General features: G+C 42.0%; 1 protein-coding gene across 1 annotated transcript in view; it reads left to right on the top strand.

Annotated features, from left to right (window-relative positions):
• The window catches only part of ambra1b (autophagy and beclin 1 regulator 1b), a 51,387-nt gene that overhangs the window by 21,369 nt on the left and 5,011 nt on the right, over positions 1 to 25,007 (top strand). The window contains exons 10-17 of the mRNA XM_014123983.3: positions 2,232 to 2,413; positions 2,763 to 2,873; positions 3,124 to 3,312; positions 3,721 to 3,875; positions 4,417 to 4,556; positions 10,599 to 10,706; positions 10,947 to 11,140; positions 14,591 to 14,722. Of these exons, the coding sequence (XP_013979458.1) occupies positions 2,232 to 2,413; positions 2,763 to 2,873; positions 3,124 to 3,312; positions 3,721 to 3,875; positions 4,417 to 4,556; positions 10,599 to 10,706; positions 10,947 to 11,140; positions 14,591 to 14,722 (1,211 nt within the window). The remainder of the gene's footprint in view (positions 1 to 2,231; positions 2,414 to 2,762; positions 2,874 to 3,123; positions 3,313 to 3,720; positions 3,876 to 4,416; positions 4,557 to 10,598; positions 10,707 to 10,946; positions 11,141 to 14,590; positions 14,723 to 25,007) is intronic.

Genomic DNA, 25,007 nt, shown 5'->3' with positions numbered 1-25,007 from the left:
AAACAAAGACCTGTCTTCTGAAACTCATCAGTCTATTCTTGTTCTGAGAAATGAAGGCTATTCCATGTGAGAAATTGCCAAGAAACTGAAGATCTCGTACAACGCTGTGTACTACTCCCTTCACAGAACAGCGCATACTGGCGCTAAGCAGAATAGAAAGAGTGGGAGGCCCTGGTGCACAACTGAGCAAGAGGACAAATACATTAGTGTCTAGTTTGAGAAGCAGACGCCTCACAAGTCCTCAACTGGCAGCTTCATTAAGTAGAACCCACAAAATACCAGTCTCAACGTCAACAGTGAAGAGGCGACTCCGGGATGCTGGCCTTCTAGGCAGAGTTGCAAAGAAAAAGCCATATCTCAGACTGGCCAATAAAAATAAAAGATTCAGATGGGGAAAAAGAACACACACACTGGACAGAGGAACTCTGTATTTGTTATTCAAAATAAAAGCCCAATGAATACTCGCCTTTGTGTCGTGATTTAACTCCCACCGCTTCATTAAATAATTTTTAATTGACTCAGCAGCAATACTTTGCCCGACAAGAAAGAGCTCTTTGAAAATGTTTCCCTGTCAAGATGAACAGTGGTGCGGTGTGTTGAGAACATCACAGAGAATATGGAACAACAGTTGAAAGACAAGGTAAAGGATTTCTCCTTGGCCCTGAATGAGAGCAGTGATGCGAGTGACACGGGACAGTTGATATTCTTACGAGGCATAACCCCAGACTTTGAAATTACAGAGGAGCTTGCTTCAGTGCAGTTAATGAAGAGCACAACCACAGGGGAATATTTATTGGAGGAGGTTAATAAGTGTGTGGTAAAGCTGGGACTGAGTTTTGAAAAGTTATCCAGTGTCACCACTGATGGGTGCCCAAACTTGACAGGAAAAAATGTTGGCCTTTTGAAAAGGATAAAAGATCAAGTAGCTGAGCTGAAACCAGATCAGATAATTATTTTTCTGCTTTGGATTATTCATCAGGAGGTATTCTAAATGTGTTCTGAAAATGAGCCTTGTTGTGGATACAGTCACAAAAGTGGTAAACTTCATAAGAGCAAAATCTTTAAACCACAGGCAGTTTGTCTCACTGTCTGACGAGACCGTCGGTCATGCAGGTTTCCCCTTCCACACAAACGTGAGATGGCTGAGTTTGGGGAATGTGCTTAAAAGGGTGTGGGACCTGAAGTCGGAGATTGCTGAGTTTTTGTAAATGAAAGGAAAATGTGGATTTCCCTCAACTGCAAGATAAAGATGGTTGGCTGATTTTTGCCTTCACCGTGGACATCATTGGCCCCCATGAATGAACTGAATTCCAAACTAGAAGGGAAGGGCCTTTTTGCGTCAGATGTAGATCATTGGCAAAGCCTTCAAATTACTCCTCCTGACCCGCCAAGTAGAAGCCAACAATCTCACCCACCTCCCGACACTACTAGTCTGTTCCCTATCAGATGTCCAGGGGGAGAATTATACATCGCTGCTGTGTGCTGTGAACAGTGAGTTTTCTCGTCGTTTTGAGGATTTCAAAGTGTTGGAAAATGACATGCTGTTGGTTTCCTCTCCTTTCACCTTCAATGTGGATAACACTCCCACTGACATGCAACTTGAGCTTATCGATCTTCAGTCTGATGCAGTGATTGGAGAACTGTTTTGAATAATTCTCCGATGTCACTGACAAGGTTCTATGCATCTCTATGATCAAAACTCGCCAAAGATTAGGAGTCGTGCTCAGATGTTTGTACTGTTTGGGTCAACCTATGTATGTAACAAACATTTTCACTGATGAAATATAACAAGTCTAGGCACAGAATCTCTTACTGAATCTCACCTCTCAGCAATCCTGCGCATAGCGACTTCAGAAACTATACCTGACTTCACTGTTCTAGTCAATGCCCATCAGAGACTTCGCTCCTCACACTGATTGAGAAGTTTAAATGTAATATTGAGCTCTCACCCTCGTGTTTTTGTGCATACCCGTTAACAAGAGTTCTTTCCGTGGTGCTGAATGTTTAATAATGATTTACAGTAGATGTATCTGTCAACAGTCATATACATTATGTATAATCCTGTAATGTGATTCTGGCCCACGATGGCAAAACTATATTCTGTGGCCCTCCATGGAAAATAATTGCCCAGGCCTGGAGTACAGTCATCCTACTTTGAACATTCAGCTTCACCACACATTTCACCCAACAGTCTTTTTTCTCCCAATAACTGCTGTGTGTGTGTTTAACAGTGACAACGGAGACAGGACGAGGCATCGAACACCACGCAACGCTAGGATGTCTGCGCCTTCACTGGGGCGATTTGTTCCTCGGCGGTTTCTTTTGCCTGAGTACCTGCCCTACGCTGGGATCTTCCATGAGAGGGGACAGCCTGGCCTGGCCACCCACTCCTCTGTCAACAGGGTCCTAGCAGGTACTAACCAAGTTTGTCTCACTAGAGTATACTCCGCTTAGTGTGGTTAAATTGTCCTGTATGAATGTGATCACTGTAAAAGGAGTGCGCTGCAATGCCCTTTTCACGCTACTGCTCCAAGCTGAGCTGTATTTCGCTGGCCTGATTACCCATCCATTTTTGTTGGTGGAACCAAGGTGTAAAATGGAATATCCATGCCAGTACAGTTCAAGTGGGCAACAACTAACTATTTGATTGCTCTCATACATCTCAATGTTATCCATTTTATTGTGTTACCTGCAATAGTGGTAGACACTACTCCTCTTTCACATTCAATAGCCTATCCACTGACCAAATGCCTTTCTCTCAGGTGCCTCAATCGGGGACGGCCAGTCGGCGGTGGCCAGCAACATAGCCAACACCACCTACCGGCTGCAGTGGTGGGACTTCACCAAGTTCGATCTACCGGAGATCAGCAACGGTATGTAAAACCTTCCGAACATTGCAAAGCCGACACAATTCCCTATTCTATGTGACAGACAATCTTATCATTTCTACACAATACATTTCTGTCTGAAAGTTCTGTCACGTTAGATCCTCCTAAACCGGTCCCAGCTCGGCTATTGTTTGAACAGCCATGTTTGCCTGATTGCGTTTACTTTAGAGGTCTACTGTATTATTGACATTGTGTGTGTTTGCCTGTTTGTGTATGTCTATTGCCACCCCTCCAGCCTCTGTGAATGTGCTGGTTCCAAACTGTAAGATCTACAACGATGCCAGCTGTGACATCTCGGCAGACGGGCAGCTCCTGGCAGTGTTTATACCCAGCAGCCAGCGAGGCTTCCCTGACGAGGGCATCCTGGCTGTGTACTCCCTGGCCCCTCACAACCTGGGGGAGGTGCTCTACACCAAAAGATTTGGTAAGTCTTGTCACGTAGTAGAGGACGTCTTGCCGTCAGGGACTTGACCTCCAGGATACAGCTATAGCAGTGTTTCCCAAACCTCTCCTTTTAGTGCCCCAGGCCAATCCACTTATTTCAGGTATTCCAGTGATGGCAGACTTGATTCAGTTGGTCAACCTAATCATCTCATTCGTTGAATAAGGTGTGCTAGTTCTGGAATACATCAAATGAGTATAACTGTAGGAGGTATTCGAGGAGAGGTTTGGGAAATGCTGAACTAGAGAATCTTAAACATTGAATCTAGTAAAACTGGTGCACTAAAAAGAATATTATAGATGGTGAACCTTAACTACAGTACAATAATATCCTAGGAGAGTCTTGCCTAACCTTGTCAGTCTTTAACATTTGTCTTCCATCTTCCCACAGGTCCCAATGCCATCTCGGTGAGCCTGTCTCCCATGGGCTGTTACGTGATGGTGGGCTTGGCCTCCCGCAGGATCCTGCTGCATCCCTCCACTGACCACATGGTGGCGCAAGTGTTCCGGCTGCAGCAGCCCCACGGTGGAGAGACCTCCATCAGGGTGAGACAGACAGAAAGACACCCCGCCCAATGCAGGGGAAAAAAACAGCTCGCTGGTTACATGTTAATGTATGTTCGTGAAGGTCAACAGTGAGGGAGAAGGGTAGTACCACAGATTGATACTACCGGGGTGGTGTTCGTTATGGCAAGCTTTGGAAAATTATTAAATGAGTCCAGGTAAACCCTCCCCATTTGTCTATTTGGTGTCTAATGAATACAACCCAGGTTTGTAGAGGGACTTGGAGCACGACTAGCCCACATGGCTTTTACCCATACCCAAAGGGTTCACTTTATTGTGCATTTGTTTAGTTTCAAGTTTTAATGTCACAAGTACAGTGAAATGTCTTTCTTGCCAACTCAAAACCCAACAATGCAATAACAATGTAATTCTGGTATTTAAAAAAAAAACATAAGAAATATGAACACTAAGTAAGGATACTATATACAGTGTCCTTTCCAATACCATATTTACAATGTGCAGGGACACTGGAGTGATGTTGACGTTTATGATTATTTGTCTGGGTTCTCCAATTGTTCCCTAGATGGTGTTCAACGTGGTCTACCCCATGGCTCCGGACCAGCGGCGGCATGTCAGCATCAATTCAGCCAGATGGCTTCCAGACCCGGGGATGGGCCTGGCCTACGGGACCAACAAAGGAGACCTGGTCATCTGCAGGCCCGTGTGAGCAGTGCTCCTGTCTGACCATTTTGTAAATCTTATACCTGATAAGACTGGGCCCTATCGGGATGGTGTATTGGTGACTTGTTTGTTTTGTAGTCATCAATATACACTTTGTGTTCAAAGGTGTGTTCCTGGTATCTTGAGTTCAGTGTATTCCATACCACCACCTCCAACACTGGCGGTGAATTGGATTTGATTGGTCTCTGATTCGATTATTCTAATAGCCAGTGTAAACAGGAAGCCTCTGGATTGGAGCGGGTCAATTATTGGTCTGTAATGAGGTCATTGTCTGTGATCACATGAAGGAATCCCTCAGTGGGGATAAAAATAAAATGTTATTGGTCACATGCGTCGAGTACAACAGGTGTAGACTTTACAGTGAAATGCTTACTTAAGAGCCCATTTCCAACAGTGCAGAGTTAAAAAGTAAGACAAATATTTGTTTATAAACTGGGAAACAATAAAACGAGGCTATACACAAGGAGTTCCAGTACCGAGTCAATGTGTAGGGGTACGAGATAATACTGTATGTACACTACCAGTCAAAAGTTTGGACACCTACTCATTTCAGGGGTTTTCTTTATTAGTAACCAAAAAAGTGTTAAACAAATCAAAATAAATTTTATATTTCAGATACTTCAAAGTAGCCACCCTTTGCCTTGACTGCTTTGCACACTCTTAGCATTCTCTCAACCAGCTTCATGAGGTAGTTACCTGGAATTGATTTCAATTAACAGTTGGGCTTTGTTTAAAAGTGAATTTGTGGAATTTATTTCCTTCTTAATGCATTTGAGCCAGTCGGTTGTGTTATGACAAGGTAGGGTTGGTATACAGAAGATAGCCCTATTTGATAAAATACCAAGTCCATATTATGGCAAGAACAGCTCAAATACTTTTAAGACATGAAGGTCAGTCAACCCGGAACATTTCAAGAACTTTGAAAGCATCTTCAAGTACAGTCGCAAAAACCATCGAACGCTATGATGAAACTGGCTCTCATGAGGACCGCCACAGGAAAGGAAGACGCAGAGTTACCTCTGCTGCAGACGACAAGTTCATTAGTTACCAGCCTCAGAAATTGCAGCCCAAATAAATGCTCCACAGAGTTCATGTAACAGACACATCTCAACATCAACTGTTCAGAGGAGACTGTGAATCAGGCCTTCATGGTCGAATTGCTGGTAAGACACCACTACTAAAAGACACCAAGAAACACGAGCAATGGACATTAGACCTGTGGAATCTGTCCTTTGGTCTGATGAGTCCAAATTTGAGATTTTTGGTTCCAACCGCCGTGTCTTCGTGAGACGCAGAGTAGGTGAACGGATGATCTCCGCATGTGTGGTTCCCACCGTGAAGAATGGAGGTGTGGGTGTGCTTTGCTGGTGACACTGTCTGTGATTTTTTGGGGGGGGTTTTAAAAAAAAAATTCAAGGCACACTTAACCAGCATGGCTACCACATCATTCTGCAGCGATATGCCATGCCATCTGATTGACGCTTAGCCCCACCTATCATTTGTTTTTCAACAGGACAATGACCCATCCCACCCTTCAGGCTGTGTAAGGGCTATTTGACCACGAAGGAGAGTGATGGAGTGCTGCATCAGATGACCTGGCCTTCACAATCCCCTGACCGTAACCCAATTGAGATGGTTTTTGGATGAGTTGGACCGCAAAGTGAAGGGCTTAGCAGCCAACAAGCGCTCAGCATATGTGGGAACTCCAAGACTGTTGGAAAAGCATTCGAGGTGAAGCTGGTTGAGCCAATGCCAAGAGTGTGCAAAGCTGTCATCAAGGCAAAGGGTGGCTACTTTGAAGAATGTCAAATATGAAATATATTTTGATTTGTTTAACACTTTTGGTTACTACATGATTCCCTATGTGTTATTTCATAGATGTGATGTTTTCACTATTATTCTACAATATAGTAAATATTTGGAAAAACCCTTGAATGAGTAGGTGTCCAAACTTTTGACTGGTACCATACATGTGGGTAGGGGTAAACGTGACTAGGCTTTCAGGATTTATAATTAACACAGTAGCAGCAGTGTACAGTGCCTTTGGAAAGTATTCATACCCCTTGACTTTTTCCACTGTTACGATAGTCTTATTCTAAAGTTGATTTAAATTGCTTTTATTCCTCATCAGTCCTACACACTATACCTGAAAATGACAAAGCAAAAACAGTTTTTTAGACATTGCTCATTTATTGAAAAAAAGTAAAACATTTAAAAAATCACATTTACAGGTTTTCAGACCCTTAGTACTTTGTTGAAGCACCTTTGGCAGTGTTTACAGCCTCACGTCTTCTTGGGTATGACGCAACAAGCTTGGCACACCTGTATTTGGGGAAATTCTCCTATTCTTCTCTGCAGATCCTCTCAACGTCTGTCAGGTTGGATGCGGAGCTTTGCTGCACAGCTATTTTCAGGTCTCTCCAGAGATGCTCAATCGGGTTCAAGTCCGGCCTCTGGCTGGGCACTCAAGGACATTCAGAGACTTGTCCCAAAGCCACTCCTGTGTTGTCTTGACTGTGTGCTTAGGGTCGTTGTCCTGTTGGAAGGTGAACCGTCACCCCAGTCTAATGTCCTGAGCGCTCTGGAGCAGGTTTTCATCAAGGATCGCTCTGTGCTTTGCTCCGTTCATCGTTCCCTCGATCCTGACTAGTCTCCCAGTCCCTGCCACTGATAAACATCCCCACAGCATGATGCTGCCACCACCATGCTTCACCGTAGGGATGATGCCACGCTCTCTCCAGACATGACGCTTGGCATTCAGGACAGAGTGGTTTCATCAGACCAGAGAATCTTGTTTCTCATGGTCTGAGAGTCTTCAGGTGCCTTTTGGCAAACTCCAAGCGGGCTGTCATGTGCCTTTTACTGAGAGTGGCTTCCGTCTGGCCACTCTACCATATAGGCCTGATTGGTGGAGTGCTGTAGAGATGGGAGAACCTTCCAGAAGGACAACCATTTCCACAGATGTACTCTAGAGCTTTGTCAGAGTGACCATCGGGTTCTTGGTCACCTCCCTGACCAAGGCCCTTCTCCCCCAATTGCGCTGTTTGGCCGGGCGGCCAGTTCTAGGAATAGTCTTGATGGTTCCAAACTTCTTCTATTGAAGAATAATGGAGGTAACTGTTCTTGGGGACCTTCAATGCTGCAGACATATTTTTTTGGTACCCTTCCCCAGATCTGTGCCTCGACACAATCCTGTCTCGGAGCTCTGTGGACAATTCCTTCGACCTCATAGCGAGGGGTCTGAATACTTTCAGAAGGCACCATGTAAAGTGTGTGCGTGGCTAGAGTCTAGTGAGTGTGCGTAGAGCAGTGTTTCCCAAGCTCTGTCATTTGGACCCCAAGGGGTGCACATTTTGGTTTTTGCTGTAGTAGTACACAGCTGATTTAAAATAATCAAAGCTTGATGATTATTTGAATCAGCTGTGTCGTGCTAGGGCAAAAAACAAAACGTGCACCCCTTGGGGTCCCAAGGACCGAGTTTGGGAAACGCTGGCATAGAGCCAGTGCAAGGCAATCAGTGCAAAACGATTAGGGTGGATGAATAAACAAATAATAGTGTCAATTTAAATTGTCCTGGCAGCCATTTAACTGTTCAGCAGTCTTATAGCTTCAGAGTAGAAGCTGTTCAGGTGTTTTTTGATCACAGACTTGGCGCTCCGGTGCTGCTTACCATGCGGTACAAGAGAGAGCACACTATGACTTGGGTGGCTGGAGTCTGACAATTTTTTGTGCCTTCCTCTGACACCGCCTGGTATAGAGGTCCTGGATGGCAGGGAGTTCTACCCCAGTGATCTACTGGGCCATACGCACTACCCTCTAGTGCCTTGCGGTTGCATGCCACGCAGTTGCCATACCAAGCGGTAATGCATCTGGTCAATCTTTTGAGGATCTAAGGGCCCTTGCCAAATCTTTTCAGCTTACCGAGAAGGAAGAGGTGTTTTCGTGCCCTCTTCATGACTATGTTGGTGTGTTTGGACCATGATAGATCCTTAGTGATGTGGACGCTGAGGAACTTCAAGCTCACGACCCGCTCTACTATTGACCCGTCGATGTGAATGGGGTCGTGTTCGGATCTGTTGGGGCAGTATGCGAATTGGAGTGGGTCCAGGGTTTCTGGGATGATGGAGTTGTGAGCCATGACCAGCCTTGCAAAACATTTCATGGCTACAAATGTGAGTGCTACAGGGCAGTAGTCATTTAGACGGGATACCTTGGTGTTTTAGGCACAATAACTATGGTCGTTTGCTTTAAACATGTAGGTATTACAGACTGGGTCAGAGAGAGGTTGAACATTCCAGGGAAGACACTTGCCTGTTGGTCAGCGCATGCTCTGAGTACGCGTCTTGGTAATCAGTTTGGCCCTGCGGCCTTGGGAATGTTTTAAAGGTCTTACTCGCATCGGTTACGGTGAGCGTGGTCATAGTCATCCAGAACAGCTTCTGCTCTCACGTATGGCTCAGTATTGCTTGCCTCAAAGTGAACATAGAAGGCATTTAGCTCGTCTGGTAGGCTCGTGTCGCTGGGCAGCTCTCGGCTGGGTTTCCCTTTCGCAATCCGTGATAGTTTGCAAGCCCTGCCACATCCAACGATCGTCAGAGCCGGTACTGTAGGATTCATCTTAGTACTGTATTGACACTTTGCCTGTTTGATGGTTAATTGGAGGGCGTAGCGGGATTTCGTATAAGCGTCCTGCTCCTTGAAAGCGGCAGCTTCAGCCTTTAGCTCAATGCAGATGTTTCCTGTAATCCATGGCTTCTGGTTGGGATATGTACGTATGGTCTCTGTTGGGACATAGTTGTCTATGCACAAAGCCGGTGACTGTGGTAAAGTCCAATGCCATCGGATGAATCCCGTGAACATATTCCAGTCTGTGCTAGTGAAACAGTCCTATAGCCTAGCATCCGCTTCATCGGACCAATTCTGTGTTGAGCGCGTCACTGGTACTTCATATTTGAGTTTTTGCTTGTAAGCAGGAATCGGGAGGATCAAGTTATGGTTTGATTTGCCAAATAGAGGGCGGAGGTGAGCTTTGTTTGTGTGTGAAGTAAAGGTGATCTATAGTTTTTGGCAGTAGAATGGCCTAACTGAAGAGCTCAGTGACTTTTTTACATGGCATCGTCATGGGATGCCACCTTTTCCAACAAGTCAGTTCGTCCTGCTAGAACTTCCCCAGTCAACCGTAAGTGCTGTTATTGTGAAGTTAAAACGCCTAGGAGCAACAACGGCTCAGCTGTGAAGTGGTAGGCCACACAAGCTCACAGAAAGAGACTGCCGAGTGCTGAAGCGTTTAGCACGTAAAAATTATCTGTCCTTGGTTTCTTTTTTTCTTCTTCTTCTGGCTATCTTGATCTCTGGCTCTCGAGTCATTTGTGTCTTATTTCATCCAACAGTGAGCTGAATGCATCAGACTAGCTCAATGCATATATAGTTGATTTTATTGAAACACATAGGGTGTGTCTATAAATGGAAAAATAGGCTACACTTTTTTTTTTTTTTTAAACAATCGATTGGTCCACTACTTTCGGTTGACTAAGATAAATTTTTTTGGTCAGGGACAGCCCTAGTAAATAGTATGGTCTACAGATTATCATGAGGTAGTCTAACTTGGGCGAGCAGAACTTCGAGACTTCCTTAAACTTTAAGCTAATTAATATTAGAGATTGCGCACCAGCTGTTGATAGACACCCCACCAACCCTGATCTTAGTGGACTCTGACATTCTGTCCTGGCGATGCATTGAAAAAAACTGCTAGATTTGTGTTATCCATGTCCTTGTTCAGTCATGTCTCGGAGAAGCATAGTATATTACAGTTCTTATTGTCCCATTGATAGGATAGTCTCGAACGGAGCTCATCCAGTTTATTTTCCAGCAATTGTGCATTCACCAATATAACAGATGGTAGAGGCGATTCATTATTCATGTCCATAAGCTCGTTTAGGTCATAGGAAATGATGGCGGAAGCATTATGGAGAGATCCAATTATGACGACATCGTCGCCGATGATAAATGTTCTCTGTTCTCTAGGTTCTACCGTAGTGATGGAGAGAGCCCGGCCGAAGCAAGCACAGAGCCCATATTCACAGTCAACAGCGGTAGTGGAACCAGCAGGACCCGCAGTACAGATCGACCAGGGTGAGGAATCTAGGACCCATCACTGAAGGCGTTGTTGACACCTCTTTCTCTTACCCCTCTCCCTGGCCTGCTCGCTGTGTGCACTGAACTGTGGCAAAATTCAGGAACTTATCCCAAATCCTCAAACTTTAAAACCGGGGAATTTGGGGGAAGGTTCCAGAATTTACAACCCCAAACTGTTATGAGTGTCCATCCAATCATGTCTTACTAATCTTCTCTGTGGTGTTTGTCTGCTCCAAGGGCCCCCAGTCGCTCCAGCTGGAGACTTGACAGAGACATGGGTCTCATGAACGCCATTGGCCTCCAGCCCCGACACCCCGCCCCCTCTGTGACCTCACAGGGCACTCAGACACCCATCGTCCAGCTGCAGAATGCCGAGACGCAGACAGAGAGGGACCTCCCCAGGCCCAGCACCTCCCACGCTGCTGCTTATGGTAGGAGACATAATAATAATTAGAGCCCGACCGATAAATCGGTTGATATTAGCCTTTCCCAGAAATGCACTACCGCTCAAAGGTTTGGGGTCACTTAGAAATGTCCTTGTTTTTGAAAGAAAAGCAAAAAAAAACATTTGTCCATTTTAAAATAACATCATCAAATTAATCAGAAATACACTGTAGATGTTGTAAATGACTATTGTAGCTAGAAACGGCATATTTTGTTAACATTTTTTTTTTATGGAATATCTACATAGGCGTACAGAGGCCCATTATCAGCAACCATCACTCCTGTGTTCCAATGGCACGTTGTGTTAGCTAATTCAAGTTTATAATTTTAAAAGGCTAATTGATCATTAGAAAACCCTTTTGCAATTGTTAGTACAGCTGAAAACTGTTGTCCTTATTAAAGAAGCAATAAAACTGGCCTGTAGACTAGTTGAGTATCTGGAGCATCAGTATTTGTGGGTTCGATTACAGGCTCAAAATAGCCAGAAACAAGGACTTTCTTCTGAAACTCGTCAGTCTATTCTTGTTCTGAGAAATGAAGTCTATTCCATGCGAGAAATTGCCAAGAAACTGAAGATCTCGTACAACGCTGTGTACTACTGCCTTCACAGAACAGCGCAAACTGGCTCTAACCAGAATAGAAAGAGGATTGGGAGGCCCTGGTACACAACTGAGCAAGAGGGCAAGTACATTAGTGTGTCTAGTTTGAGAAACAGACGCCTCACAAGTCCTCAACTGGTAGCTTCATTAAATAGTACTTGCAAAACACCAGTCTCAACGTCAACAGTGAAGAGGCGAGTTCCTCTGTCCAGTGTCTGTGTTCTTTTGTCCATCTTAATCTTTTATTTTTATTGGCCAGACTGAGGTACGGCATTTTCTTTGCAACTCTGCCTAGAAGGCCAGCATCTCGGAGTCGCCTCTTCACTGTTGACGTTGTTTTGCGGGTCCTATTAAATTAAGCCAATTAACAGGTGTGCCTTGTTAAAAGTTCATTTCTGGAATTTCTTTCCTCAATGCATTTGAACCAATCTGTTGTGACAAGGTAGGGGGGGTATACAGAAGATGGCCCTATTTGATAAAAGACCAAGTCCATATTATGGCAAGAACAGCTCAAATAAGCAAATAGAAATGACAGTCCATCATTACTTTAAGACATGGTCAGTCAATCCGGAAAATAATAATTAAATACTTTCCCGAATGCACTGTCATTTGATCTCTGATCATTCTAGGCATGTAGTTACCAGCGTACAATTGGCTCATTCATCCCCCTCTCCCCTGTAACTATTCCCCAGGTCGTTGCTGTAAATGAGAATGTGTTCTCAGGCAACTTACCTGGTAAAATAAGGGTTCAATAAAATATATCTGCCTATTTGCAGTAATATTTTTTTATCGTTGCCTGAACATCATTCAACCCTAGGTCACAACGTGAGCGAGAGTATGCATGGTGGTTTGACGGTGAGTAGCTTACCACAGGCAGTGCATTTGAATAAGTAAATAATCAGAAGTACACTTCACCAAGCAAGCAGCCTTGTCCTCATCACATTCTCACTGAGTTAACGTTAGATGACGAGCAAGCCAGCAGCAGGGTAGTGAGCTTAGTTATCTAGCCAGCAAGCTTAGCTAGCTAGCATTCTGTTCTACTTGTGTGTTAACACTGGACTGGCGCTAAAGTGAACACTCATCCTTGATACAAAAATATAAATGTTACTGTCTGGGCCTATTATGTTAGCCAGTGGGCTTATTTTGTTTATTTTCTGAAATATGCAATCTGCAAAAAGCGAGACAGTCTATCATTCAGGCCATGTGCTTCCATTCATTATGAGATGAGTAGCTAACTAGCTAAATTAGAACTTGTGACAATTACCACTGCTGCAAGCATTTCCCTGCATAAACATTTTCAGTCATCACTGCATGCCATTTGCAGTTGACATATATATAGCCAATACATTTTGTATTGAATAACAGTGTAAAGTACTTGTGGTTTCAGTAAGAAAACATTGTCGTAAACAGCAAGCATGAGCTTGTCATAACATGTCATTGCAAGGGTGCCAGTGAAGTCTTTTGGTTACATGACCTATGACTGTTGTAAAGCACTTAATGAATCTTCTCAATACAAATGTTGACATCTACTGGTGCAATTACGAACTACATGTTACTGAATTTCAATGCGTAGGTTGTGGACTTGGGAATATGGCAGTTTCAGATTTACTTTGACGCAGTTTAATTCAGCCAGTGAACTTCCCCTTGTTTATTAGTGTGATTGTAGTGCTTCATTTAACACAAACACTTCTTATCCACTGCCGTAGACCAATCTTTAACTTGTACCTAAAGGTAAACTAAACAAGTGTTTTGTATTTACCTTTGTATTTATAGAGGAGAGTTGCTTTTTGGTGGTTATCATGTAAACCACAAAATGTTTTTACATGTTAATTTGAATATCAATCAAATGTATTTATAAAGTCGTCCTTTTTACATCGGCTGATGTCACAGTGCTATATAGAAACCCCAAACAGCAAGCAAGGCAGATGTAGAAGCACGGTGGCTAGGAAAAACTCCCTAGAAAGGCAGGAACCTAGGAAGAAACCTAGAGAGGAACCAGGCTCTGAGGGGTGGCCAGTCCTCTTCTGGCTGTGCCGGGTGGCGACTATAACAGTACATGGCCAGATTATTCTTCAACATGTTCAAACGTTCATAGATAACCAGCAGGGTCAAATAATAATCACAGTGGTTGTAGAGGGTGCAACAGGTCAGTACCTCAGTAAATGTAACTTGGCTTTTCATAGCCGAGCAATATTTAGTTAAGAAATCATAATTTAGAGTATCTGTTAATCCTTTAGAGCACAATTTGTGTAAAAAAAAAAAGTATTTTCATCCCCCCCCCCCTAAACATATCGGCAGTTATATCGATAATCTGACTTTCTCCCTAGTCGGTATTGGACCCAAAAATATCACATCGGTCAGGCTCTAATAATAATAATTTGGTGGGTGCCTATATTTGTTCTGTTTCAAGTGTGTATTATACTCATGTATGGAATATTTGTTTTGCATATCCCATCTCCCTCGGATATACCCAACGGCAACCCTGGAGCAATAAGGGTAAAGTGCCTTGCTCCAGGGCATATCGGCAGATTTTTCACCTTGTCGGCTTACGGATTCGAACAAGTAACCTTTTGGTTACTGGCCCAATGCTCTAACCGCTCGGCTACCTGCCACCGACTTCTCATTGGCTCCCTGTGTGAAAAAGAAACACTGAGATCCAATCAGAACGTCCTCAAAGACACATTGACATTCAATTAAGTGTCAGCAGTAAAAGTATTATTTTGTATTTAACACAGATATTAACCTAATGTCTCATCTAACGTATTGTGCAGTTTAGTGTTGCAGTTTTAGTTTTTTGAGGAAATGTAAATGTATCAATATTTTCTCTCACTATCTCAGAAGTCCGTCAAGAGCTCCCGTCCACGAGCCGCGAGGCCAAAGGGAGCCTAGAGCAGCCACAAACCAGCCAGATCGAGGACAGAGCCCTGGGGGACGCCTCGACAGAAGCCGGCACCTCTACCGCTAACACTGGTAATCCTACCAGTCCCACCTACTACCCTCCCTTTTTATAATGCCATAAAGCAGGGTTGGGGTCAATTCAGAAAGTAAACCCAATTCGAAATGTTACTCATTGAAAAGCATAGAGAATTGGAATTTTAGTGTACTTCCTGAATTGAAATGGAATTGACTCCAACCCTGTCACAGTGCCTCTTATTGTACCTTCTATATGGTTTTACAGCATGTTTTCCTCTACTATGATCTCCAGGCGGGGTGCAAAGGCCCCCAAAGCAACATCCAGGCCCTCTAGTCTCATTCAATTCAAACAAATAGGTGTAGGGGAAACATTTTTTTTTATATGGCTGTAATGACGGCACATGGTCAGGAAGGGCTGTTTCAACTGTCTGTTTTGGAGAGGACAGAATCCGTGAAAGATGCAGGTGTTAGGTTCTAATTTCCAGAGTAAAAACTCAACGGACACTTTGAAAAGTCAACCTAGTTTATTCTTCCCAGAGGATCAGTACAACCTTTTCAGACAAGCACTGATATTTAACCCTTCCTCCTAGTCTGAGTCTCCTCCTACACATCTGAACAAACATTGTGTCTTTACTGCTAGGCAGGACACTAAGTGATAAGGGCCATTAACTTTTATTTCTCCCTTAACGTGACCTGATCTCTTATCAATGCCTGCCACGTGTGATCTCTTTCCCTACACTCAGTACATTCCAAGCTTAATTGCACCCACCATATACCTTCCTCCTACAGATAACCATTAACTTCTGATGTAGACCCTCTAAACCTAAGCACCCAATTATTCAATAGGATACCTGATAATTAACCCTATCCCAAGTTTAGGAGTTAGTACCCAGAATCCATCACAGGTAACTGCCAAAATAAATGACACGCCAACATAGTGTCTTTAAAGGGCTTTGGGCCACCACGAGCCCCCAGAACAGCTTCAGTGCGCCTTAGCATAGAGTTTGCAAGTGTCTGGAACTCTATTGGAGGGATGCAACGCAGTTCTTCCACAAATTCCATAATTTGGTGTTTTGTTGATGGTGGTGGAAAACACTCCGGTGCCGCTCCAGAATCTCCCATTAGTGTTCAAATGGTTGAGATCTGGTGACTGAGACACACACCCTTTAAACCCCCTATGCTTCTTCGAGACCCCTCTTTCAAAAGGTCACTGAGATCTGTTCTAGCCAAGGTAGCCAAAAATAATGTGCAACTGGGATTTTTATACATGACCCTAAGCATGGAGTGTTAATTTGATGTTAATGGAGAATAACGGCAAATTTTGAGTGTCAAAGTTCCTAAACCCCTCCGACTCATTGTTGGGGGGTCTGTCAAAGTGCGCACCTCTCTCACTCGGTGTGTGCGGTACAGCGCGAGCTACCTAAACATGTTATGCAGCCCCCCCACTCATTGAGCGCTAGTCAGAACTTTGTGGAATAGTGCAACTCTGAAAATAATAGACAAATTCGGGAAGCCCAATCGATTCAGAGATGGCATATACATTTGGGTCATGGGTTCTCAATTTTGATATTTTCTGAGATCTCTGCCAAGCAAGGAGGAAACATCAGACCATGGAGTTACTGCTCGTGAAACAAACACAATAGTATCAGATGGCGTACTGAACACAGCGGTGCAAATCGCCTTAAGATAAAAACTTAATATTTAATATTAGTAAGTTAGACTAAATATTAGCACTTGATATACTCATGGGTAATAACATTTAATTTGGATAATATCACAAAACTAATCAGAAGGCTAGAGAAATGTATCGACAAATTACGAAAACAAGCAACACTCAAACGTGGCCACTCCTCCACAGATACAAACCATTTAAGCTTTTCACCACTGGGTCCGGTAAGTGTGTAAAGCGATCTGTTAAAGTTGATAGATGACAAACTGGGCATACTTGAATTAGTCAGTAAGGATATAAAGGAGTTGAAGGAGAGCCTTGAAATGAGTGACAAAAGAGCTGCGATAATGGAGAAAGAAACAAACAATGGATAAAAAGGGGTATGCCAGGTGTACTCTCTGCCTGAAAGAGATCAATTATGCCAACGAAGGGTATCATGCTCTGCTGGCACATTGTAGAACAGATGTCCACAGGCAGAAAGTGTACAATGTAATAATGTGCAGTGTAGCCCAAATATACTGCTTTTGTTGTGTTGAACTTGACAGTAACACTTGTGCGAGGGACGGGAGATTATTCCATTTTTGTCCCATCGTGCTCTAGCGTCTCCTGTGGTGGGCCGGGCGCATGCACGCTGACACGGTCGCCAGGTATTTCCTCCGACACATTGGTGCTGGCTTCCGGGTTGAGCGGGCATTGTGTCAAGAAGCAGTGCGGCTTGGCTGGGTCGTGTTTCAGAGGCGCACGGCTCTCGACCTTCGCCTCTCCCGAGTCCGTACGGGAGTTGCAGCGATGGGACAAGACTGTAACAACCAATTGGATACCATGAAATTGGGGAGAAAAAGGGGTAAAACCATTTTTTATAATAATAAATAATTGTTACGGCTTAACAGATAATAAGAAAAGAAGAACAATATTTACCTGGCTCAAAGAGAAGGAAAATATCTATTGTTTACAGGAAACTCATTCAACAATTTTAGATGAAGTTGTCTGGAATATGGACTGGGGGGTGAAATGAACTCAAAATTAATGAACAGTAATTCTGATCTGAATGTGCAAATTGTCCAAACTGATCCGCAAGGTAGAGTGCTTTGCAAAAGTATTCATCCCGCTTGCCGTTTTTCCTATTTTGTTGCATTACAACCTGTAATTGAAATGAATTTTTATGTGGTTTTCATGTAAGGACATACACAAAATAGTCCAAATTGGTGAAGTGAAATGAAAAAGATTACTTGTTTAAAAAAAAATAAAAAAAATAAAAAACGGAAAAGTGGTACGTGCATATGTATTCACCCCGTTTGCTACGAAGACCCTAAATAAGATCTGGTGCACCCAATTACCTTCAGAAGTCACATAATTAGTTAGATTGCACACAGGTGGACTTTATTTAAGTGTCACATGATCTGTCACATGATCTCTGTATATATACACCTGTTCTGAAAGGTCCCAGAGTCTGCAACACCACTAAGCAAGGGGCACCACCAAACAAGCGGCACCATGAAGACCAAGGAGATCTTCAAACAGGTCAGGGACAAAGTTGTGGAGTAGTACAGATCAGGGTTGGGTTATAAAAAAATATCAGAAACTTTGAACATCCCTTGGAGCACCATTAAATCCATTATTAAAAAGAGAGGGCCGCCCACCAAAACTCACGGACCAGGCAAGGAGGGCATTAATCAGAGAGGCAACAAAGAGACGAACGATGACCCTGAAGGAGCTGCGAAGCTCCACAGCGGAGATTGGAGTATCTGTCCATAGGACCACTATAAGCTGTACACTCCAAAGAGCTGGGCTTTACAGAAGAGTGGCCAGAAAAAAAAGCCATTGCTTAAAGAAAAAAATAAGCAAACGCGTTTGGTGTTTGCCGAAAGGCATGTGGGAGACTCCCCAAACATATGGAAAAGGGTACTCTGGTCAAAATGGAGCTTTTTGGCTATCAAGGAAAACACTATATATCTGGCGCAAACACAACACCTCTCATTAACCGAAAAACACCATCCCCACAGTGAATCATGGTGGTGGCAGCATCATGTTGTGGGGATGTTTTTCATCAGCAGGGACTGGGAAACTGGTCAGAATTGAAGGAATGATGGATGGTGCTAAATACAGGGAAATTCTTGAAGGAAACCAATGTCAGTCTTCCAGAGATTTGAGACTTGGACAGAGGTTCACCTTCCAGCAGAACAATGACCCTAAGCATACTGCTAAAGCAACACTTGAGTGGTTTAAGGGGAAACATTTAAATGTCTTGGAATGGCCTAGTCAAAGCCCAGACCTCAATCCAATTGAGAATCTGTACTATGACTTAAAGATTTCTGTACACCAGCGGAACCCATCCAACTTGAAGGAGCTGGAGCAGGTTTGACTTGAAAAGTGGGCAAAAATCCCAGTGGCTAGATGTGCCAAGCTTATAGAGACATATCCCAAGAGACTTGCAGCTGTAATTGCTGTAAAAGGTGGCTCTACAAAGTATTGACTTTGGTGTTTGGGGGGGGGGGGTGAATAGTTATGCACGCTCAAGTTTTCAGTTTTTTTCATCGTATTTCTTGTTTGTTTCACAATAAAAAATATTTTGCATCTTCAAAGTGGTAGGCATGTTGTGTAACTCAAATGATACAACCCCCCCCCCCCCCCCCAAAAAAAAAAAAAATCAATTTTAATTGCAGGTTGTAAGGCAACAAAATGGGAATAATGCAAAGGTGGGTGAATACTTTTGCAAGCCACTGTAGATGGATGATTTTAAATATTTTATTGGACCATAAACAGAGATGGCTCATTAACCTTTACGGACCAAATACTGATGATCCACGCTTCTTTGAAAATATATATAATAAATGATCAACCCTGCAAGCAATACAAGACTTTTATTATAATACTGTTTTTAAATACCTCAATGGACCGTAAAAGAAATCGCACTACAAACTATCACCCGCATGCTCTTAACCTCACTAGGGTAGGGGGCACTATTTTCATCTCCGGATGAAAAGCGTGCCCAAAGTAAACTTCCTGCTACTCAGGCCCAGAAGCTAGGATATGCATATAATAGATTTGGATAGAAAACACTCCAAAGTTTCTAAAACTGTTAAAATAATGTCTGTGAGTATAACAGAACTAAAATGGCAGGCGAAAACCTGAGGAAAATCCATTCAGGAAGTGCCATTATTTTGAAATGGCTGTTTTTCCAATGAAAGCCTATCCACCATTTAAAGGGATAGGACCCAGATTCCATTCCCTATGGCTTCAACTAGTTGTGAACAGTCTTTAGACATTGTTTCAGGCTTTTATTCTGAAAAATGAGGGAGAATGACAACTAAGTGATTCATTTTATTGCTATTTCTGACTTTCGTGACTAATCTGCTTGGCTGGTATGTAATGTTTTGTGTGCTGAGCACTCTCCTCAGATAATAGCATTGTTTGCTTTCGCCGTAAAGCCTTTTTGAAATCTGACACGGCGGCTGGATTAACAACTTAAGCTTTATTTTGATGTATTACACTTGTGATTTCATGAAAGTTAAATATTTATAGTAATTTAATTTGAATTTGGCGCTCTGCAATTTCACCGGATGTTGGCCAGGTGGGACGGTAGCGTCCCACACCCCCTAGAGGTTAAGGAAATCATGTATGTCATGGATATATTGGACCTAGTGGATATATGTAGGCTTAAATATCCTGACCTAGTGAGATATACATGGAGGTTTAATATCCTGACCTAGTGAGATATACATGGAGGTTTAATATCCTGACCTAGTGAGATATACATGGAGGTTTAATATCCTGACCTAGTGAGATATACATGGAGGTTTAATATCCTGACCCAGTGAGATATACATGGAGGTTTAATATCCTGACCCAGTGAGATGATATACATGGAGGAGGTTTAATATCCTGACCTAGTGAGATATACATGGCGGAAGCTCAATAAAGCGTTCTTATGTCAAGGTAGGCCTTGAAATACATCCACAGGTTCACCTCCAATTGACTCAAATGATGCCAATTAGCCTATCAGAAGCTTCTAAAGCCATGACACAATTTTCTGATATTTTCTGAGATGTTTAAAGGCACAGTCAACTTAGTGTATGCAAACTTCTGACCCACTGGAGTTGATACAGTGAATTATAAGTGAAATAATCTGTCTGTGAACAATTGTTGGAAAAATTGTGTCATGCACTTGGTAGTTCTCCTTACCGACTTGCCAAAACTATAATTTGTTAACAAGACATTTGTGGAGTGGTTGAAAAACGAGTTTTAATGACTCCAACCTAAGTGTATGTAAACTTCCGACTTCAACTGTATATGTGTGTATACAGATAGATGTGTGTATTGAATGAATACCTGTAACATTTCAATTTTGGAGAATATCTTATGAAATGGGTTAAAATCATGTATAGTAACCCTAGGTGTAATTAATGGCTACTTCTCAAAGTATTAAACTGTCGGAGTAAAACAAGGTTGTCCACTATCGGCATATCTATCTATTTATTATGGTCATTGAAATGTTAGCTATTAAAATCAGATCCAACCATATCAAGGGATTAGACAGACGGGGCTTAAAAACAAAGGTGTCATTGTATGTGGATTCATGTTTTCTTTTAAATCCACAACTTGGATCCCTCCACAGCCTCATAGAGGATCAAAATAATTGTTCTAAACTCTCTGGATTACAACCAAATTATGAAAGTGTACTTACTATATTACGTATTGGATCACTAAAAATACAACTTTTACATTACTGTGTAGTTTACCAAGAAATGTTTAACTGTGAAAGCATTAGACCTTTCACAAAAGGCTTCAGTCATACAAAATGTATACTTAAATCTGAACTGGTTCTCTAGAAAATTAGTAAGAATGTCTAACCCCATGTTCAAGAAAGGCCCTTTTCCCTTTATTCAGATTACAACCTCTCACTTTAAGTTATTTGAAAAGAAAATCATCTCCAAAATATCACTTTTTAAAACAGCCATAGGTTACAATTTTAATTTAGTCCACCAGAAAAGACAGAACAAACAATACAAAAAATATTGTGGTTTAACTCAAATATACTAATTGATAATAAAAAATAAAATAAAAAAATTAATAATACAAAAAAAGGGTATCTTTGTAAATTATATCATAAATAGGACTGGTGGAGTTATGTCACACATGCAGCTAACAAAAACATGGAAATGTCTGCTCTACCCAAAATTACAACCAACTAACTGCAGCATTACCACAAAAGTGGAACGGGGAAAGTATGGAACATGTTTGTCGGTCCTGCATTAAAGACTATAATTGGTTAAAGAAAATTGTGATAAATAATAAAAAGTATACCGGGTTCATTAAGGACCAAAAAAATGACAGCCGTGCCATATAGATTGCAAAATAGTTGGGAAGAGGTTTTTGACATACTGATTCCATGGTGCATGGTTATGGACTGATATGCAAAACAACACCAGATTCAAAACTTAGAATTTTTACATTTTAAATTATTATACAAAATTCTTGCAACCAATAGAATGTTATTTATATGGTGAATACAACCTTCCCAGCTCTGCCGATTTTGCTGCGAAGAGGCAGAATCATTAGTTCTTTTGTTTTGGTACTTTCCAATATGTCGCTTGTTTTTGGTCACAGGTCCAGGAATGGCTGAGTTGTTTACCTGGAGCTAACCCTGCAGATAGCACTTTTGGGCGATCTGAAAAGTCAGTAGTCAATCGATGAATAATATACTTATAGCAAAAAAATATATTTTCAATTTCCATCTGTAGAAACAATGAAAATAGAAACGTTTTTTGTGAAACATCACAGCACAGTTGAAAAATATATGGCAAATAGAAATCCAATATGGATGGTGTTAAGAGATAGACGGGAGGGGTTGAATGGAGCTGAAGGTTGGGACTAATAACTACTATTAACAATAGACGGGAGGGGTTGAATGGAGCTGAAGGTTGGGACTAATAACTACTATTAACAATAGACGGGAGGGGTTGAATGGAGCTGAAGGTTGGGACTAATAACTACTATTAACAATAGACGGGAGGGGTTGAATGGAGCTGAAGGTTGGGACTAATAACTACTATTAACAATAGACGGGAGGGGTTGAATGGAGCTGAAGGTTGGGACTAATAACTACTATTAACAATAGACGGGAGGGGTTGAATGGAGCTGACGGTTGGGACTAATAACTACTATTAACAATAGACGGGAGGGGTTGAATGGAGCTGAAGGTTGGGACTAATAACTACTATTAACAATAGACGGGAGGGGTTGAATGGAGCTGAAGGTTGGGACTAATAACTACTATTAACAATAGACGGGAGGGGTTGAATGGAGCTGAAGGTTGGGACTAATAACTACTATTAACAATAGACGGGAGGGGTTGAATGGAGCTGAAGGTTGGGACTAATAACTACTATTAACAATAGACGGGAGGGGTTGAATGGAGCTGAAGGTTGGGACTAATAACTACTATTAACAATAGACGGGAGGGGTTGAATGGAGCTGACGGTTGGGACTAATAACTACTATTAACAATAGACGGGAGGGGTTGAATGGAGCTAAAGGTTGGGACTAATAACTACTATTAACAATAGACGGGAGGGGTTGAATGGAGCTGACGGTTGGGACTAATAACTACTATTAACAATAGACGGGAGGGGTTGAATGGAGTTGACGGTTGGGACTAATAACCACTATTAACAAGAGAACTAATGTAAAACATACTATGATTGTAAAACGTACACTACCGGTCAAAAGTTTTCGAACACCTACTCATTCAAGGGTTTTTATTTTATTTTTTACTATTTTCTACATTGTAGAATAATAGTGAGACATCAAAACTATGAAATAACACATATGGAATCATGTAGTAACCAAAAAAGTGTTAAAGAAATCTAAATATATTTTATATTTGAGATTCTTCAAATAGCCACCCTTTGCCTTGATGACAGCTTTGTATACACTTGGCATTCTCTCAACCAGCTTCATGAGATAGGCACCTGGAATGCATTTCAATTAACAGGTGTGCCTTGTTAAGTTAATTGGTGGAATTTCTTTCCTCAATGTGTTTGAGCCAATCAGTTGTTTTGACCGGTAGTGTATATAGATTAACAACTTTTGTGGAAGAGCACAGTTTGAAAGATATGGACATCAGAAATAGATGGGCGAGGTTGAGGGTAGGGGAAGGACAGGAGTAAAAATAAACAAAATATAACTATTTTAAAATGGACTTTGTCCATAGTATGTATAAACTGGAATTACAGGCCTAAAGTGGTGGTGTTCACTAGTTTTCTCCAACTGGGGGAGGAGTGGTGGGTTGGAGGGTAATAAAGGAAATGTATAAAAAAAATATATGGTGTGTGAAGAGGGGACTCTGGGATGCTGGCCTTTTAGGCAGAGTTGGCCAGTCTGAGATATGGCATTTTCTTTGCAACTCTGCCTAGAAGGCCAGCATCCTGGAGTCGGCTCTTCACTGTTGACGTTGAGACTGGTGTTTTGCAGGTACTATTTAATGAAGCTGCCAGTTGAGGACTTGTGAGCCCGTCTGTTTCTCAAACTAGACATACTAATATACTTGTCTTCTTGCTAGGTTGTGCACCGGGGCCTCCCACTCCATTTTCTATTCTGGTTAGAGCCAGTTTGCTATGTTCTGTGAAGGGAGTAGTACACAGCGTTGTACGAGATCTTCAGTTTCTTGGCAATTTCTCGCATGGAATAGCCTTCATTTCACAGAACGAGAATAGGCTAACGAGTTTCAGAAGAAAGTGCTTGTTTGCCATTTTGAGCCTGTAATCGAACCCACAAATGCTGACGCTCCAGATACTCAACTAGTCTACAGGCCAGTTTTATTGCTTCTTTTATCAGGACAACAGTTTTCAGCTGTGCTAACATAATTGCAAAAGGGTTTTCTAATGAGCCATTATCTTTTTAAAATTATAAACTTGGATTATCTAACACAATGTGCCATTGGAACACCGGAGTGATGGTTGCTGATAATGGGCCTCTGTACGCCTATGTAGATATTCCATAAACAATCTGCCGTTTCCAGCTACAATAGTCATTTACAACATTAACAATGTCTACACTGTATTTCTGATCAATTTGATGTTATTTTAATGGACAAAAAATTTGCTTTTCTTTCAAAAGTGACCCCAAACTTTTGAACAGTTGTGTGTGATCGATCAAACTTTCACAGAGTAGGGTATTTGATGCAAGAATATTGGATGCAAACATATAAAATACATTTTAATTTGATAAAATTAGACATTGTCTTGCTCACTCGAGAGAAGGCAATTTGGCCCTGGCTTCCAAACGAAATCCCCTGCATCATTTTGTGAAATTGTTGTCAATTAGTCTACCTATTTATATATATAAAAAAATTTTGGGCAAATGTAGGCAAATAATAAATGTAATATCATATTTGATCTACCCCAATAAAAAAATTGGAAAGTGCGAATAAATCGATAGCCTTGGTACAGGTGTCTGCAATATGTGCAACAGAAATGTAGGATATGTTCGCTGGCTACTGTAAGAAAGTTACATTCTGATGAAACATTTGTTAAATAAATGAGCCTTTTAGCCCATGTGTGTCATCCTATGACTCACTCTTTCCCTCATTTTAGTAGATCTATTTTTCCATAATGATCTGATCACACAAGGTAGAATGAGTCAAATTGCGTTGAAAGTGGGAGGCGGGATTTG

This window comes from Salmo salar, chromosome 10, assembly GCF_965601325.2.
Source record: "Salmo salar chromosome 10, fSalSal1, whole genome shotgun sequence".
Lineage (NCBI taxonomy): Eukaryota > Metazoa > Chordata > Actinopteri > Salmoniformes > Salmonidae > Salmo > Salmo salar.
Note: the sequence above shows the minus strand (reverse complement) of the source record. Positions and strands in the feature narration are given on the sequence as shown.